The sequence below is a fragment of the Rattus rattus genome, chromosome 3, assembly GCF_011064425.1.
Source record: "Rattus rattus isolate New Zealand chromosome 3, Rrattus_CSIRO_v1, whole genome shotgun sequence".
Lineage (NCBI taxonomy): Eukaryota > Metazoa > Chordata > Mammalia > Rodentia > Muridae > Rattus > Rattus rattus.
The window spans coordinates 221,130,514-221,149,594 of record NC_046156.1 but is presented as its reverse complement, the minus strand read 5'-3'; the positions used below and the strand labels follow the sequence as shown (position 1 = coordinate 221,149,594).

The 19,081-nt window shown below is 42.2% G+C and overlaps 2 protein-coding genes across 3 annotated transcripts in view; both read right to left on the bottom strand.

Annotated features, from left to right (window-relative positions):
- Positions 1-2,362: 2,362 nt before the first annotated feature.
- Gpr150 (G protein-coupled receptor 150) lies at positions 2,363-4,501 on the bottom strand. 2 transcript variants are annotated; one of them, XM_032899116.1, is made up of 2 exons: positions 3,471-4,490; positions 2,363-3,272 (listed from the first exon to the last, which is right to left on the bottom strand). In XM_032899116.1, the coding sequence occupies exons 1-2, from the start codon at positions 4,317-4,319 to the stop codon at positions 3,036-3,038; spliced, it is 1,086 nt and encodes a 361-aa protein (XP_032755007.1). In that variant the 5' UTR covers positions 4,320-4,490; the 3' UTR covers positions 2,363-3,035. The 2 variants fall into 2 exon arrangements, with proteins under 2 accessions (XP_032755007.1, XP_032755006.1); XM_032899115.1 differs by having other exon boundaries at positions 2,363-4,501.
- Positions 4,502-17,049: 12,548 nt separating this feature from the next.
- Positions 17,050-19,081, bottom strand: part of Arsk (arylsulfatase family member K) — a 60,975-nt gene continuing 58,943 nt past the window's right edge. The window contains exon 8 of the mRNA XM_032899114.1: positions 17,050-18,803. Coding sequence (XP_032755005.1) covers positions 18,484-18,803 — 320 coding nt within the window. The 3' untranslated portion in view covers positions 17,050-18,483. The remainder of the gene's footprint in view (positions 18,804-19,081) is intronic.

The following is a 19,081-nucleotide window of genomic DNA, read 5'->3' as shown; positions in this document are numbered from 1 at the left end:
CTGTTTTTCAGACTTTAACATACTCATCAGAGAAGGGAGGAGGATCAAAGAGAGCAAGGACTCTGCAGCTCAGTATCATTTATTGTTCAAATTCCAGAGGAAGAGAAAGGGCCTCCAGGGGTTCTTTGGCCTCAATCAGGGGCACAACAGTCTTCTGAATCTCCCCTCTACCAACATAGCACTCAGTGGGGGAGGCTGGCCCTGTGGGCAGGAAAGAGCCCACAAGGAAGAGATCTGTGTGGTGGAGAATGACCTGTGTTCCCTTGTGTCATGTCCTGCTGTCACATTGCTAGCTAGATATTAACAGACTTGAAAGCTCTTTAGGACTGACCCTTTTTAGTCAGCAACTTGTAAAACCAGATGTAGGAATTGAATGACTTTGATTATTGGTAAAAATACTGAGATCTGAATTTTATCTCTGGTCTTTTGTGGAGCAATGGCATTCTAAACTACCAGGAAGATTATAAGGTTTCTATCTAGTGGAAGGACTTCTGGTAAAAGAAAAACAAAGATGCCATTGTCCCTTTTCTTGATAACTCATTGTCCTCTGCCTTAAGAGTTAGTCTCAAGGGCCTATCAATCATCTGGACAAGATGCGCTCTAGGAAACAGTCTGTTTCAGACATGGTATAAAGCCTGCCTTAAAATGTAGGATGGAACAATGGTCTCTATGCTCACTGTCCACTCTCACCTTTTGATGGCATTTCCCTTCTTGATGGTCTCTCAGGCCCTTGTTTGCTCTCATCCTTTGTTTTTTCCCCAGAGTGGTCTCACTGGTCACTTTCAGATCTCGAGAACAGTCCATGTAATTACCTTGGGTTACCTTATAATAGATTCAATCTATCTACTCTGCACTGTGTGTGCCTCACTTTGCAAAAAATCACAATGTTTGAAGACTGGTGAAGGACAGAGGAAATTATGGTAACATTCTCACTTCTGGCATTTTGAACAGATCAGTAAGGTGCAGAGGGAGCTTGAGAAATATACTAGAGGGTCTTTTTGACCAAACTGTCACATGCTTTGCATAGTTGACCTTCAGTGGGAAAGATTAAGAATCAAACACTCAGACCCAAATTCATACAAGTTTAGATAGAAGAGTCTATGTCCTCATGTAAGACAAGGTTGTATGGTCCCCATCAACAGGTCCACCTAGTTCACCCAGAAGGTGTCTAGGGACAGTTTTTTGAGCTTTAGTGAGTTCCAGACCTTCATTGGATGGACTTCTTTCTGTTATAGCAAGGTCACTTTCAGAGGCCAGAGAGCAGGGGAGATGATGTTGAATCCATCAAGAGCTGATGCAAGGACCCATTTTTGCTAGGTGAAGCCCTTACCAGGTTCTCATAGAAGAATAACCTTTGGGTTATTGCTGGGTTGAGCAAGCGTACATTGAGTAGCTGCTGTTTCACACCTGCCATTTCTTGGCAGCTCTCAGCAGATAAGCTAGCCTCTCAGGGGAAGATGATGCCAACTTCCAGGTTCCAAACAGCCAAGTGATACAAAGGATGGCAGGCCTGAGTTCCTTCTGTTAGGACCTAGTATGGGCTGAACTGATGAATCCGCTAAGAAAAAGTATTCTGGAGGAATGCATATTTCCTTTCCCTTATCCTTTATGTAGCCTGCCTATAGCTACTCTTGCTAAACTATGCCACAAATGGGCATTGAGTGGTCCCTATGTATCACATGATGTAGAAGTATACAAATATAACCACGAACAAAACATAATCCTCAAAGATTATCACTTGTGTAAACAAGCTTTAGCCAATCCCTTCCTCTCTGCTTCTTAGTGGCACACTTACTTATGGTGAAGAACCCACGCTGTGTGTTCTCAGGTGCAGGATGCTGCTGAGCACATGGTGGACAGTGCTCAGAAATGCTGTCATTTCCCCTAGAAGCATGAACAGTTAAGAGGAGGAGGTCATACATCAACTGTTCCCTGATTTAATTCAGACTCACAGGAGTAAGCTAGACATTGTTTTGTTTGTTTGAGACGAAGTCTAACAGTGTAGTCTAACAGTGTAGCCCAGACTATTCTAGAACTCACTACTTAGTCGATGTTGGCCTCAAATTCAAGACAGAGCTCTTGCCTGGGTGTGAGTCAATGGCAGGGCCTCTACTACACCTGTTTACACAGGTTTGTTTTTAAGCAGTTTTCTACCTACATGCTGGACTTGGAGCTTTTTCCTGCAGATCTTGGAGCACTTGGACAGTGACTCCTGCCCTGGCACATCTACCTAACACTTTCCCTCAAGACTTTTCCCTTAGGAGTTTAATGTGGACAGACTTAGAAGCTGGACTGGGCACAATAACGCTATGTCTGACAGAATATAGACATGCTTGGAAAGAACTAAAAGAAGCTTTATGTTCTCATGTATTCTCAGTTTTTATTGATGTGGAAGTTAGATTGGAAATAAAAGCCACACCGATTTTCTTCCCAGAAAACACATTACCACGTTAAAAAAGGTGTTCTAGCTGCTATGTGGGAAATGCTTTTATTTTTCAAATGCTCTGTCACTGAAGTGACAGCATAATTACTTTCCTATAGCATTGCTAATAGACCTCCAGATCTCCCCAGGAAGAGCATTATGGGGATTTTCTTCTTGGTAGGAACAGCAAATTTGCTGCTCCCCAAAGATGCACTTGATTTAAGCACAATTCGAACTCACTAAAAACATAATAGCAACGAATGAAAAATTGACAATTTTGTTAAAATAAATGTTCTTATCTAGAACACAATGGGAATATAAAAGAGAATTGCAAAAATATTAACTCTGGAACTCAGATTTTTTTTTAAACAACTTTCCAAGCGTTTGGTCTCCTTAAAATGGGCATTGTGAGAGGAACCACAGGGAAGAAAACAAACAAGAAGTAAAAACCATGTCCTTAATTAGAAGGAAATAACTGTTGCATAAAGTATGCGGGCAGCTTCAGTGGTTCCTGCTGACAGTTCCACTATTCGTGATTTAGGCAGACCACTTACATTCTGTGCTGTCTGAAGTCTGTGCCACAGTGACAAATGACCTGTCTGTGCAGCAGCTCCTAGAAGGCACTTTCACAGGAGCAGGGCAGAGGTCTGGGGCGTGGCGGGGGTGGGCGCAGGCCGCCTTGGTCCCGCTCCTCCCGCCGCGCATGGTGATAATGGGGGTGGGGCCAGCGATGGCGGTGGAGTGCCTGGTGGTCCCCAGCCCCTCCGCTGATCTCAGCTTCTTCCTCCTGCACGCAGCACAGAACTCCTATACGCCTCCGTAGCCGCCGCCAGAGACGGCAGTCACCCGTCTGGAAGAAAAGGTAGACCAAAGGATTGACAGCGCTGTTGGCCACCTCTACGACCCGCATCGCGGCTACCAGGCTCTCTCCCTCCCAATCACCCCGGGGCCCCGACGACCAGGCCGCTGCCAAGCGAGCTGCAAAGTAGGGCAGGTCGCAGCCCACGAAGAGCAGTGCCAGTGCCAGGCTCATTTTCAAGCTTTGCACCTTGGCGCGGGGCAGCGCACTGGGTAAGGAGGCTCGAGCCATACTGGCGGACCAGGGCATCCCAGCCACCGAAGCCTGAGACCCGCGCCGCCACCAGACACACAGCAGGTGACCGCAAGAGACACCCAAGATCGCGACTGGCGCCGCGAAGCCCACGATAGCCTCATAGAGCGCGTAGACCTGCAGGTGCCAGCGCGGCAGGGGGGCGAAGATGTTCTGGCAGCGATGCTCCCCGGGCCAGGCGCTGGCGGTTGAAGATGGAGGCGCTTCCCAGCGCACCACGAAGGTGGGCGGCAGAGCAAGCAGCAGAGCCAGCAGCCAGCTCAGGGTAGCCAGGGCGCGTGCGGGCAACTGTGGGCCCTGAGGACCTCGCACTGCGAACTGGCGCTCCAAAGCAATGAGCGCCACCAGGTGGGCGGAGGCGCCCCGCCCAGATGTCTGCAGCAACTGGGAAAGGCGGCAAGCCAAGTCGCCCAGAGCAGGTCGCGGGTCGCCCAGCAACTCCCAAGCCAGCTGCGACAGCGCGGTGCCTCCACTCGCGTACAGGTCAGCCGCTGCTAGCTGCACCAGCAGGAAGTCCATCTTGCGACGCTTGGGACCCAGCCAGGGCCGGCTGCTACTGCCGCACAGGCGGCAGAGCACTGTGGTGTTGCCAGCCACCGAGGCCGCCAGGATGATCCCCAAGAAGACCAGATGGATCCGGTGGCTAGGTGGCCAGCGTGGAGGCGGCTGCGGTCCCGGCACAGAGGGTCCCTGCTTAGAAGTCAGGTTGAGACCCCAGCTCTGCCGAATGGGTAGGGATAGGTTAGACACCGGAGACAGAGTTGAGGGGCTGAAGGGATCTTCCATACTTAATCCGGAGGAAAGAAAGATACCGCTAAGGGCGGTGCACGCTTAAAATGCCAAAGTGTAGGAGAGGTGGTGAGGGCCACACCGCTGGGTCTCTGCGACTTCCCAAAGTTAGTTGAAAAAGCACACGCATCCCGGGAGAGATGGATATGGGTAGATTTGCGCTTAGTTGTTTTTATAGGTTGGCCTTGTTATTTGTCATTCAAATGTGGGTTGTACATTCGAGGAACACACATGATCCCTATTCTCCACCTTCTTCGCTTTTCGCCCAGTCCCCCAATCACTGCAGAGCACTTTCTAATCCATGCAGCCGCCACCCTCAGCGGGATCCTTAGACCCCTGGGCTCTGGAAATCTTGCCTTCTGGCATAGAGCCAACCGGAAAGTAGTGTATGTGACCATTGCAAAGGCTAATTAATGTTAACTCAAAACCAATTATGAGATAGAAAGTTCTCGACTGAGATAGTACCCTCTCCTCCAACAATTGTGTGATTATTAACAGGAAAAAATTACAAATAATACCTTTGATAAAAAAAAAAAACATTTCGTAACGCCATACGTCTGGACTTGAGAAATACAAGGACACAAAAAGCCAAGCAGGGTTCCCCTATTTCTCCCACTTTCAACCCCGCTGGGCAAGCAGTCTATCACAGACCTACAGCTTTTTGAGCAGACTCATTATGTGAGGTATACCTTCCTCTGCCTGCAGCATGAGTGGTTTAATTGGAGAGAACTAAGGGCCTTTCTGTTGCCTGGTAATTACGAACAGAGAGGTCTGCAGATGCTTTCTAATACTGTCTTTACTAGAATCAGGGGATGGCAGCTGCTCTCTCCTCTCAGTGATGCAAAACTCATTTTGTCAGTCTGAAGAGGGCACTAACAGGGTTTTATACAAATGGTGGTTTATGTACTGAGTCCCCCTAGTATTTTCTTCCAGCGAGGGATGTGTCACGTGGGCTCCTCTTTCTCCTGATTCTGTTTTCCAGCAGATGGGAGGTTGCTAGGAGGGACTATGCCTCCAACAAGCCCAAAGAAAAGGTGACTAAGAAAATAATATGGCGGCCAATTTTTTTTTTTTTTAATAAATCCACTTCACAGGAAATGGTTTAGATTTAATGCCGCCACTTTTAGTCTCACTTCACAAACAAATTTCAGTTTTCCTGTTGGAAGCATCAATTTGTCTTTGTGCACCCATCACATTAATCATGATGAAAGTAGAATTTCTTGTACTTCCTGGTCTTGGGCCAGAGAAGTGTGGGTGTCTGTCGCTTCCCAGGCTGCAATAATGCTTGCAACCTACAGATGCATGAGTTAGGAGGATTTGGTAGGATACATATCATCATGCTGGTTGCTGTAGGAATCTCATTTTCTTTTATTTCTATTTTTTATTGGATATTTTATGTATTTACATTTCAAATGTTATCCCCTTTCCAGGTTCCCCCTCTGTATCCCCTTCACTTGCTCCTATGAGGATGCTCCCCCTCCCACCCACCCACTCCCAACAAAACACACTGGCATTCTCCTACACTGGAGTAACAAGCCTTCACAGGGCTCCTCCTCCTGTTGATGCCAGACAATGTCATCCTCTACTACATATGCAGATGGAGCCATGGGTCCCAACTCTTAGTGGTTTAGTCCCAGGGACTTCTGGGGAATCTGGTTGGTTGATATTGTTGTTCTTCCTATGGGGCTACAAACCCTTCAGCTCCTTCAGTCCTCTCTCTTATATTTTTGATTGTGAACCTTTTTAATGGCAGAACCATCTCTCCAGCCCACCTTTAGACCTTCCTCTTAACTCCTCCATTGGGGTTCCTGTGATCAGTTTGATAGTTAACTGCAAGCACCATCATCTACTTCACTAAGTCTCTGGTAGATCCTCACAGGAGACAGCGGCTCCTGTCAGCAAGCACTTCTTGGCACCAGCAATAGTGACTGGGTTTGGTGGCTGTATATGGCATGAATCCACAGGTGAGTCAGTCTCTGGATGGCTTTTCCTACAGTCTCTGATCCACATTTTTTTCCCCTGTATTTCCTCCCGTGAGTATTCTGTTCCCCTTTCTGAGAAGGACTGAAGCATAGGTGTGTGGGTTCATTTCTAGGTCTTCAATTCTATTCCGTTGATCTACCTGCCTGTCTCTGTACCAATATCATATAGTATTTATCACTGTTGCTCTGTAATACATCTTGATGTCAGGGATGGTGATTCCCCCAGTTCTTTTATTGTTGAGAATAGTTTTCCCTACCCTGGGATTTTTGTTATTCCAAATGAATTAGCAAATTGCTCTTTCTAACTCTATGAAGAATTGAGTTGGAATTTTGATGGGAATTGCATTGAATCTGTAGATTGCTTTCTGCAAGATGTCCATTTTTACCATATTAATGCTGCCCATCCATGAACATGGGAGGTCTTTCCATCTTCTGAGATGCTCTTCGATTTCCTTATTCAGAGGCTTGACGTTCTTGTCATACAGACCTTCACTTGCTTGCGTAGAGTCACACCATGTTATTTTATATTATTTGTGAATACTGTGAAGAATGTCATTTCCCTAATTTCTTTCTCAGCCTGTTTATTCTTTGAGTAGAGGAAGGCTGCTGTTTTGTTTGAGTTAATTTTATATCCAGCCACCTTGCTGAAGTTGTTTATCAGGTTTATCTGGTGGAATTTTTGGGGTCACTTAAGTATACTATCATATCATTTGCCAATAGTGATATTTTGCTTCTTCCTTTCCAATTTGTATCCCTTTCATCTCTTTTTGTTGTCTGATTGCTCTGGCTAGAACTTCAAGAACTGTATTGAATAAGTAGGGAGAGAGTGGGCAGCCTTGTCTAGTCCCTGATTTTAGTGGGATTCCTTCAAGTTTCTCTCCATTTAGTTTAATGTTAGCGACTGGTTTGCTGTATATGGCTTTTACTATGTTTAGGTATGGGTCTTGAATTCCTATTCTTTCCAGGACTTTTATCATGAAGCAGTGTTGAATTTTGTCAAATGCTTTCTCAGCATCTAATGAAATGATCATGTGATTTTGTTCTTTCAGTTTGTTTATATAATGGATCACATTGATGGTTTTCCATATATTAAACCATCCCTTTATGCCTGGGATGAAGCCTACTTGATCATGGTGGATGATTGTTTTGGTGTGCTCTTGGATTCGGTTTGCCAGAATTTTATTGAGTATTTTTGCATCGATATTCATAAGGTAAATTGGTCTGAAGTTCTCTTTCTTTGTTGGGTCTCTGTGTGGTTTAGGTATAAAAGTAGTTGTGGCTTCATAGAAGGAATTTGGCAGTGCTCCATCTGTTTCAATTTTGTGGAATAGTTTGGATAGTATTGGTATGAGGTCTTCTATGAAGGTCTGATAGAATTCTGCACTAAACCCGTCTGGACCTGGGCTCTTTTTGGTTGGGAGACCTTTAATGACTACTTCTATTTCCTTAGGAGTTATGGGGTTGTTTAACAGGTTTATCTGTTCCTGATTTAACTTCAGTACCTGGTATCTGTCTAGGAAATTGTCCATTTCCTGCAGATTTTCAAGTTTTGTTGAATATAGGCTTTTATAGTAAGATCTGATGATTTTTTTGAATTTCCTCTGAATCTGTAGTTATGTCTCCCTTTTCATTTCTGATTTTGTTAATTTGGACACACTCTCTGTGTCCTCTCATTAGTCTGGCTAAGGGTTTATCTATCTTGTTGATTTTCTCAAAGAACCAACTTTTGGTTCTGTTGATTCTCTCTATGGTCCCATTTGAAACAAATGGTCCTTTCTGGCAAACAAATTCTTGGCTGATTTCAGCTCTGAGTTTGATTATTTCCTGCCTTCTACTCCTCCTGGGTGTATTTGCTTCTTTTTGTTCTAGAGCTTTTAGGTGTGCTGTCAAGCTGCTGACATATGCTCTCTCCTGTTTCTTTCTGCAGGCACTCAGAGCTATGAGTTTTCCTCAGCACAGCTTTCATTGTGTCCCATAAGTTTAGGTATGTTGTACCTTCATTTTCATTAAATTCTAAAAAGTCTTTAATTTCTTTCTTTATTTCTTCCTTGACCAAGTTATCATTGAGTAGAGCATTGTTCAATTTCCACGTATATGTGGGCATTCTTCCCTTATTGTTATTGAAGACCAGCTTTAGGCCGTGGTGGTCTGATAGCACACATGGGATTATTTCTATCTTTCTGTACCTGTTGAGGCCCGTTTTTTGACCAATTATATGGTCAATTTTGGAGAAAGTACAATGAGGAGCTGAGAAGAATGTATATCCTTTTGCTTAAGGATAGAATGTTCTATAAATATCTGGTAAGTCCATTTGGTTCATGTCTTCTCTTAGTCTGTCTATGTCTCTGTTTAATTTCTGTTTCCATGATCTGTCCATTGATGAGAGTGGGGTGTTGAAATCTCCTACTATTATTGTGTGAGATGCAATGTGTGTTTTGAGCTTTAGTAAGGTTTCTTTTACGTATGTAGGTGCCCTTGTATTTGGGGCATAGATATTTAGGATTGAGAGTTCATCTTGGTGGATTTTTCCTTTGATGGATATGAAGTGTCCTTCCTTATCTTTTTTGATGACTTTTAGTTGAAAATTGATTTTATTTGATATTAGAATGGCTACTCCTGCTTGCTTCTTCCGACCATTTGCTTGGAAAGTTGTTTTCCAGCCTTTCACTCTGAGGTAGTGTCTGTCTTTGTCTCTGAGGTGTGTTTCCTGTAGGCAGCAGAATGCAGGGTCCTCATTGCATATCCAGTTTGTTAATCTATGCCTTTTTATTGGGGAATTGAGACCATTGATGTTGAGAGATATTAAGGAATAGTGATTATTGCTTCCTGTTATATTCATATTTGGATGTGAGGTTATGTTTGTGTGCTTTTCTTCTCTTTGTTTTGTTGTCAAAACGATTAGTTTCTTGCTTTTTCTTGGGTGTAGCTTGCCTGCTTATGTTGGGCTTTACCATTTATTATCCTTTGTAGTGCTGGATTTGTAGAAAGATATTGTGTAAATTTGGTTTTGTCATGGAATATCTTGGTTTCTCCATCTATGTTAATTGAGAGTTTTGCAGGATACAGTAACCTGGGCTGGCATTTGTGTTCTCTTAGGGTCTGTATGACATCTGTCCAGGATCTTCTGGCTTTCATAGTCTCTGGCGAAAAGTCTGGTGTGATTCTGATAGGTCTGCCTTTATATGTTACTTGACCTTTTTCCCTACTGCTTTTAATATTCTTTCTTTATTTTGTGCATTTGGTGTTTTGACTATTATGTGACAGGAGAAGTTTCTTTTCTGGTCCAATCTATTTAGAGTTCTGTAGGCTTCTTGTATGCTTATGGGTATCTCTTTTTTTTAGGTTAGGGAAGTTTTCTTCTATGATTTTGTTGAAGATATTTACTGGTCCTTTGAGCTGGGAGTCTTCACTCTCTTCTATACCTATTATCCTTAGGTTTGATCTTCTCATTGAGTCCTGGATTTCCTGTATGTTTTGGACCAGTAGCTTTTTCCGCTTTACATTATCTTTGACAGTTGAGTCAATGATTTCTATGGAATCTTCTGCTCCTGAGATTCTCTCTTCCATCTCTTGTTTTCTGTTGGTGATGCTTGTATCTACAGCTCCTTGTCTCTTCCTTTGGTTTTCTATATCCAGGGTTGTTTCCATGTGTTCTTTCTTGATTGCTTCTATTTCCATTTTTAATTCCTTCAATTGTTTGATTGTGTTTTCCTGGAATTCTTTCAGGGATTTTTGTGATTCCTCTCTGTAGGCTTCTACTTGTTTATTTATGTTTTCCTGTGTTTCTCTAAGGGAGTTCTTCATGTCTTTCTTGAAGTCCTCAAGCATCATGATCAGATATGATTTTGAAACTAGATCTTGCTTTTCTGGTGTGTTTGGATATTCCATGCTTGTTTTGGTGGGAGAATTGGGCTCCGATGATGCCATGCAGTCTTGGTTTCTGTTGCTTGGGTTCCTGCGCTTGCCTCTTGCCATCAGATTATCTCTAGTGTTACTTTGTTCTGCTATTTCTGACAGTGGCTAGACCATCCAATAGGCCTGTGTGTCAGGAGTGCTGTATATCTGTTTTCCTGTTTTCTTTCAGCCAGTTATGGGGACAGAGTGTTGTGCTTTCAGGTGTGTAGTTTTTCCCCTCTACAGGTCTCCAGCTGTTCCTGTGGGCCTGTGTCTTGAGTTCACCAGGCAGGTCACTTGCAGCAGAAAAGTTGGTCTTACCTGTGGTCCTGAGGCTCAAGTTTGCTTGTGGGGTGTTGCTTATGAGCTCTCTGCGGCAGCAGGAAGCAGGAAGATCTGTGCCGCCCCTTCTGTACACCAGGGTTCCAGATGGCGTTTGGTGTTTTCCTCTGGAGTCAGAGATACAGGCAGAGTGTAGTCTCCTCTGGTTTCCCAGGCGTGTCTACCTCTCTGAAGGTTTAGCTCTCCCTCCCACGGGATTTGGGTGCAGAGAACTCTTTATCTGGTCGGTCCCTTCAGGTTCCGTCGGTGTCCCATCTTTTTCTTTAGGTTAGGGAAGTTTTCTATAATTTTGTTGAATGTGTTTACTGCCCCTTTGAAATCTTCACTCTTTTCTATATCTTTATTCTTAGGTTTGGTCTTTTCATTGTGTCCTGGATTTCCTAGATATTTTTGGTTAGGAGCTTTTTGTATTCTGCATTTTCTTTGACTTATGTGTCAACGTTTTCTATGGTATCTTCTGCCCCTGAGATTCTCTTGTCTGCCTCTTGCATTCTCTTGGTGATGCTCCTATTTATGACTCCTGATCTCCTTCCTAGGTTTTCTATCTCCAGGGTTGTCTCTCTTTGTGATTTCCTTATAGTTTCTATTTCCATTTTTAGATCCTGGATGGCTTTATTCAATTCTTTCACCTGTTTGGTTGTGTTTTCCTATAATTCTTTAAGGGATTTCTGTTTTTCCTCTTTAAGGGCTTCTACCTATTTATGTGTGTTCTCTTTAAGGGAGTTATTTATGTCTTTATTAAATTCCTCTATCATCATCATGAGATGTTATTTTAAACCCAAATCTTGCTTTTCTGATGTGTTGGGTTATTTCTGTAGTGGGAGAACTGAATTCTGATGATGCCAAGTAGTCTTGGTTTCTGTTGCTTATGTTGTCCTTGCCGTTTGCTATCTGGTTATCTCTAGTGCTACAAGACCTTGCTGTCTCACACTGGAGCCTGCTCTTCGTGTGATCCTGTTTGGCTCAGAACTCTTCAGAGTCCAGCTTTCTCTTTGATCCTGTGATCCTGAGTGTGTCATAGCTCCTTGGAGCCATCCTGCCTCTGGGATCCTGAAATCACGGTGTGACTAAGCTCCTGAGATTTTGTTGTGTCAAAGCTCCTGGGAGTCAAGCTTTCTCTGGGTGTTGTAGGAGTGGGTGGGGAGCCAGAGCTCTGGGTTTGCCCTGGGCACAGGTTCAAGCTGGAAGGAACCCGTGCCTCTGGCTCGGTGGGGGTTTTTGTTTCCCTGGTTCCTGAGGGTGTCCCAGTTATGCTAGGTGTTGCAAAAGATGTTGTGGCCTCAACTGTGATCTTGAGTATGTCACAGCCACAGTGCTCCTGGGTGTGTCTGATCTCCTTCAAGTTGAGCTTCCTTTGTGATTCTGTGATCCTGTACATTTCAGAGCACTTGAGATTCAGGTTCCCTCTGCGTGTTGTAGGAGTGGGTGCAGAACCAGGGCTCCATATCTGCTCCGGATGCAGGTTCAGACTGGAAGGTGTGTCCAGTTGACTAATTAGTGCCTATATAATGCATATCAGATGACTTTGAGTAAAGTTCTGGCTTTGACTAAAGTTCTGGCTTTGACTATAAATGTATCACATAAGATGCTTTGCATGCTTTTGGTGTCAGTAACATCTAGAAGAGCCAGTGAGGTCTGAGGGTATGTGGATGCTCATGTCTTTCTTTGCTGGAACATGAAGGAAGAGGAACAGTGGCTACAATGAATGTTTCTGGGTACTACGTGTTTGAGTCTTTCATTTCTGAGTAGTCCCTAGCAGCCCATGACTGCCTTATCAAGTGTGAGTTCAATTAGTTTTCAAAGTAATTCTACAGTTAGTTGGAATTTTCTCATACATTATAAAGAAAGAGTCTACCACTGAAAATTTATTCTACTCAACTTTAGAAAGACTTGATAAAATATTGATTTTAAAAAATAGTTGTTTTCCAGGGAAAATGGCAACCACTAAGGCTCGGAATGCCAGAATCAGTTGTGGTCATGCAGTATACATAGTTTGAGCTGGCCCTGGTCTCCCCTACATCCTCTTTCTTCTTCTTTCTCTTCTTCCTCCTCCTCTTCTCCTCCTCTTCTTTCTCCTTTTCCTCCTCCTCATCATCCTTTTATGATGTCTTCTTCCTCCTTTTCTTGTATTTTTAAAAAATTTCTTGTATCTTTAACTTTTTTTATAGCCTAGCTGTTATTACCCTCATGTTCAACCCTCCTACAGTTTCTCATCCCATTCTTCCTCCTCTGTCTCCAAGAGGATTTCCCCATCCCCACAGCCTCCATACCCTTCCAGGCCTCCCCATCCCCTGGGGCCTCAAGTCTCTTGAGGGTTAGGTGTGTCTTCTCTCACTGAGGCCAGGCCAGGCAGTCCTCTGCTGTGTATGTGTTGGGAGACCTTGGACCAGCTAGTGTATGCTGCCTGGTTAGTGGCTCAGTGTCTGAGAGATCTCAGGGGTCTGTGTTAGTTGAGACATCTGGTCTTCCTATTTGGTTGCCCTCTTCCTCAACTTCTTCCAGCCTTTCCCTAATTCGACCACAGGGGTCCCCAGCTTCAGTCCATTGGTTGTAAGATCTGCTTCTGTCTCAGCTGCTTGTTGGGCCTCTCAGAGACAGTCATGCTAGACTCCTGTCTGTAAGCACACCATAGCATCAGTAATAGTGTTAGGCCTTGGAGTCTTCCCTTGAGATAGATTGCAATTTGTCCTCTGGCCTCCACACACATGCTCACAAATATTATACATACATTCAATAATAGTAATAGTAATAATAATAATAAATAACAATAAAATTTAAATTAAAAAGAAGTGAATGTAAACATTAAAAGGGTTCAGTATGAAAGCAATACACAGAGTTTGCATAGACAATAAGAAAGAATGAGATAAAGGATGGTCCATTGAAGTGGAAATGTTAACAGGCCCCAGACATAGTAGACATAGTAGACCTTAGCACAATTTCCATGACAGAAGTACCATGGCTGTACCACTCACCAGCACCACCTTCCAAAACTAAAACCAAGGCTAATCCATAGTTCTCAGAAAGTCTCAAAATGTATTAAGCTTGCTCTTTAGCTTCTGTAGCTGCTCTTGTTAACTGAAATATGTCAATCCAGGACATATTTTCTTTCTTTCTTTGTGTGTGTTTAAAAGCTCACCCTGAGAAAGGCTTGGGGCTATATTGGAATTTTGAACAGCTAGTGTAGTTGGCTGCCTGATATTGACTTAAAACCATGTCTAACCAGTCTTCTCTGGTGGATACCTCAAAACAGAATAATTGGTGAGAGTGGGTGTTGAAGTCTCCCACTATTATTGTGTGGGGTTCAGTGTATGTTCTGAGCTTTAGCAAAATTTCTTTTATGAATGTGAGTACCCTTACATTTGGGTCATAGATGTTCAGAATTGAGACTTTCTCTTGGTGGATATTCCCTTTGACGAATATGAAGAGTCCTTCCTCATCATGCTCGATAACTTTTGGTTGAAAGTCTATTTTATTGGATATTAGTACGGCAACTCCAGCTTGTTTTTGGGGACAATTTGCTTGGTAGACTTTTTCCCAGCCTTTTATTCTGAGATAGTGTCTTTCATTGTTATTGAGGTGTGTTTCTTGTATGCAGTAAAATGCTGGATCTTGTTTGCATATTTAATCTGTTAGCTAAAGAAACCAAAAACTATACAATGGAAAAAAAGAAAGCATCTTCAATAAATGGTGCTGGTCTAACTGGCTGTCTGACGTAGAAAAATGAAAATAAAGTCATATTTGTTACCATGCACAAAGCTCAAGTTCAAGTGGATCAAGGACCTCAACATAAAACTAGATACACTGAATCTAATATAAGAGAAAGTGAGAAAGAGCCTTGAACTCATTGGCACAGGGGGAAATTTCTTAAACAGAACTCCAAGATCTTAGATCAAGAATTGATAAATGGGACCTCATGAAACTGGAAAGCTTCTGTAAGTCAAAGAACATAGTCAATAAGACAAATTGGCATCTTACAGATTGGGAAAAAAATCTTCACCAACCCCACATCTGATAGAGAGCTAATATCCAAATATATAAAGAACTCAAGAAGCTACCCACCAAAACCATCAAACAACCCAATCAAAAAATGGGGTATAGAACTAAACCAAGAATTCAGAACAGAGTAATCTTGAATGGCTGAGAAGCACCTAAAGAAATGTTCAAAGTCTTAGTGATCAGAGAAATGCAAATCAAAAACGACCTTGAGATTCCACCTTACACCAGTCAGAATGGCTAAGAACAAAACCTCAGGTGACAACAAGGATGTGGAAAAAGAGGAACACTCCTCTATTGCTGGTAGGATTGCAAACTGGTAAAACCACTCTGAAAATCAATTTGGAGATTCCTCAGAAAACTGGAAATAGACCTACCCAGAAATACTACTCTTAGGAATAGATCCAAAAGATATCCCACCATGCCACAGGGGCACTTGTTTCACTATGTTCATAGTGGTCTTATTTGTGATACCCACAAGCTGGAAACAACCCAGATGTCCCATGACAGAAGAATGAATACAGAAAATGTTGTTTATTTACACAATGGAATACTACTCAGCTATTAAGAACGAGGACATCCTGAATTTTGCAGGTAAATGGATGTAACTGGAAAATATCATCCTGAGTGAGGTAAGTCAAACCCAAAAGGACATGCATTGTATGTTTTCACTAATAAGTGGATATTAGGCCTCCCCCAAAGTACAGAATACCCAAGATACTGTCCACAGAACTCAAAAAGGTCAACAAGCTGAAGGGCCCAAGTGAGGACACCTCAGTCCCACTTGGGAGAGAGAAGAAAGCAACCACAAATGGGGAGGGAGGGATAGGGAAGGAAAGGGGATAGGAGTGGGAGTAGAGGGGAACATGATCTGGTATTGGGTGAGGGGAAAGAACTGAAGCCCCAAGGGCCAGCAGAAAGAATGGAAGCAGGTGACCCCAAGAGGAAGAAGGTTGGGAGGACCCTCTAGAATGTACCAGAGACCTGGGAAGTAAGAGCCTCTTAGAACTCAAAGCAGGGGGACCCTAGATGAAATGCCCTATGGTGGGGAGAGGGAACTTATTGAACCCAACTCCAGCAGAAAGACAGGGCATCAATTGAGGGATGGGGTTGCTATCCCACAGTCACAGCTCTGATTATAATTCTTCCTGTCTGAAAGAACTGCAGGGATGGAAGTGGAGAAGAGCCTGAGGAATAGAAGGTCCAGTGACAGGCCCAAAGTGCGATCCAGTTCAAGGGGAGGCCCCGAGACCTGAAACTATGGGGCATTCACAAAAAGAGATCTATCATGACTGCTCTCCAAAAGACCCAAAAAGAAGCTGAAAGAGTCAGATGCAGATATGTGCACCAAACCAATGAACAGAAGCTGCTGACTCCTCTGGTTGAATCAGGGAAAAGCTGGAGGAAACTGAGGAGGAAGGCAACCCGGTAGGAGGACCAGCAGTCTCAATTAACTTGGATCCCCGAGATCTCTCAGACACTGGATCACTAACCAGGTAGCATACACGAGGTCTACAACACATATACTGCAGAGGACTCCTGGGTCTGGGTTCAGTCAGAGAAGATGCACCTAAGCCTTGACACTGGAGGCCCTAGGAAGTTCAGAGGTCTGGTGGGGTGGGGACATCCTTGTGGAGATATGAGGGAGTAGGAATGGGGAGGAGGTGTGGGCTGTGGAACTATGGGGTGAGGGTGGTGGACTGGGAGGGGAATATAATCTGGAGTGTAAAAGTAAATAAATAAATAAATAAGTAAAAAACAAACAAAAATGAAACAGAATAAATGATGTAACAACTAGGAATAAATTCACAGTAGTTTCACATTGCAATCAGTGACAGGAGGGCTTTACAGACATAGCAGTGTGACAGTGTTCAGGCTTCTTTGTGAATGGTGCATTTTTCCCTTTTTAGACAAGGGTTCAGTAGCCCAGTCTGACTTCTGTGCCAAGGGATAAACAAAGACAAACAGTAGACTATGTTCTGAATGACTATCATCAAGAACTTCATTCTCTCTAAATTAGGCTATACATTTAATTACCTTATTTAGAAGGATTTTTTTAAGTGGACCTTAGGGCAGCAGCAGGCAGATATCTGAATTCGAAGCCATTCTAGTTTAAAATGTCAGGTTCCAGGACAGCAGCAGCCATACATAGAAACTCTGTATCAAGAAACAAAACAAAATAAATGAACAAATAATGAAAAATGAAAAGAAAAAAAGAATTATACATTTTGGTAATTAGTCCAAATTCGTATGGGGAAATTAAACAAGAGTAGCTGGGACAAAACAGAGTACTACATGTGGCCCTGGGCTTCAGATTAACTACATGTAAGAAGCAGAAGACTCAGAAAGGACATACTTACAGATGGGACCTTGATACAGTCAAACAGATCAGTGGAGGAGAAGATAATGATTCAACCTAAGATGTTATATAATGGAGTGTAATAGGAGAGGAGACAGTCAACACAATAAAAGTCAATCATTTAGCAGCTAAACAAAACTGAAGAAAACAGCAACACTAAAAACTAAAGTCAGATCTTTAATATGTAAAGAATCTTACATGGATCAAAGATCTAAGGGCTAAAAACAAAACTTTATGAACATCAGAGCATCGGAGAGAAGAACATTCACAATAGGACACAAATTCTAAAAGCTACAAAATAAAGATTTATAAACATTTTAATGAATATTTTAATTTTAAAAATCACAATATTTATTTGGTACAAAGATTTATAAATATGTTACAAGAAAATACAGATTTTCCCCGGGTCAATAGCAAAAGACAAAGTAAATACTATTTCCAGTAGTTTTTTAAAAAAAGTATTGTTTATTATTTTTAAAATTTTATATGAATGAGTCTTGCCTGCATTTAGTCTGTGCACTACATGTTTGCCTGGCACCCTTGGGGGCCAGAAAGAGCACTGGCTCCCTGAATTGGAGTTATGCACAAGTTGTGAGGCACTGTATAGGTGTCAATAATTGGAGCTTTGTCCTCTGGATGAGTAGCAAGAGCTCTGAACCACAGAACAATCTCTCTAGTCCTTTTTTTCTTTTCAAAAGGCTAATATCTAAAAGTATGCATGTAAGAGAAAGACAATGCTAATAACCTATAGAGAAAATGGCCAAGAGACATATGGAAAGTCATTCTGATGCAAATTTTACTGGTTATTAGATCTATGAAAAAAATGTCAGTACTCACAGTAAATAAAGATAAAATATTAGCTATCTACTGGTGGGAATGCCAACTGCTAGAATGTCTTTAGAAACAACTTGAGAAAATCGACAGAAATTTTTGTAGATCCCTGCTCAGCAATTTTACATTTCAGCATCTATTGTTAAATTGGAACTAGAAAATAAAGCCAGAGCACAATATGCCAGAAAAAACCCTACAAAGAACATTATCAATTGTGTGTGTGCCTGCATGTCCATGTAAATAATATATTCATTTGGTTGATGACTATATGTAGCTTGTCCACAAAGGACACGAGGTGATTGTGGTTGCCCTTTGGAGGGTCTGACCGGGAAAGGAAGGGAGCTTCATATTCTTTTTTTAAAAAATAACAACAACAAAACTAAAATCAACTATATTCAGAGTCTATATCCAATTAAGTAGTTCTAACATCAAATATATCTAAAGAGTTTCATAAAAGAACTAGTAAGTCACGAAATACGATTCATAAATAATAACTGATGGTTGTTAAAATAGTTCATATTCTGTATCATCCAGGGAAATAAGAGTGCCTGCTTCTATTCTTTAAATACTTCTGATGTTAAACTGTCAGAGCTCTGCAACAATAAGGTTTTAGTATAACTAGTTCTGACAATATGAGTTCTGTATTCATTGGCACTTGAGATACAGTATGTATTTTGAAAGTAAGTAAAATTGGCAATCGCTGAGGCTATTTCAGCTCAGTATGTACTAACGTATTCATGTATAGCTTGAGAAAGTTTTATTATTGTCTACTGCTATTGGAGAAAAGTGGGCTGTGAGTTGGTGGACGGGAGTGGACTGCAAGCCACCGCTGGATTGCATTTTCATACTTCCTTGGGTCTTTTTGCCAATCTTGATGCCACCTAAGGTGTGCTATATAATTTGAGTAATTTTGTGCTATGCTTTGTTTCCACATGGTAAACTGCTCTTTATTGTACCGATGGACTGAAGCTGACACTTTAGGGTAGTTTACAACGGAACGAAGCTTCTGGTCCAATGAATAAGTAATTTTTGGAAATTCTGTAGCAATGTTTGTTAGCTCATCTGGGTCCAGTGAAAGATCTGAAAGAGAAGAAATAAAACAGTTATGTTCTAAAATAGTTTTGCTAGAATATCATTGTGATATTATGATTTACTTTTATTTTCCTTTCTTCTTTGCGTAAGATGGGCAGTATGCATTTACATTAGCAGCAGCAGACCACATTAATAATTATGTCCTCCTAACATTACATCTCATAATGACTCACAGCTGTTTTAGGTCAATGATCGTGAAGCAAGGAATGGCCATGGATAATATACTAAACGTGAAACACTCCTGTTGTTGAATAAACATATATCTT

Excerpts from the sequence above, each read along its gene's own strand:
- Gpr150 (XM_032899115.1), bottom strand. The coding sequence starts at position 4,319 with ATGGAAGATCCCTTCAGCCCCTCAACTCTGTCTCCGGTGTCTAACCTA.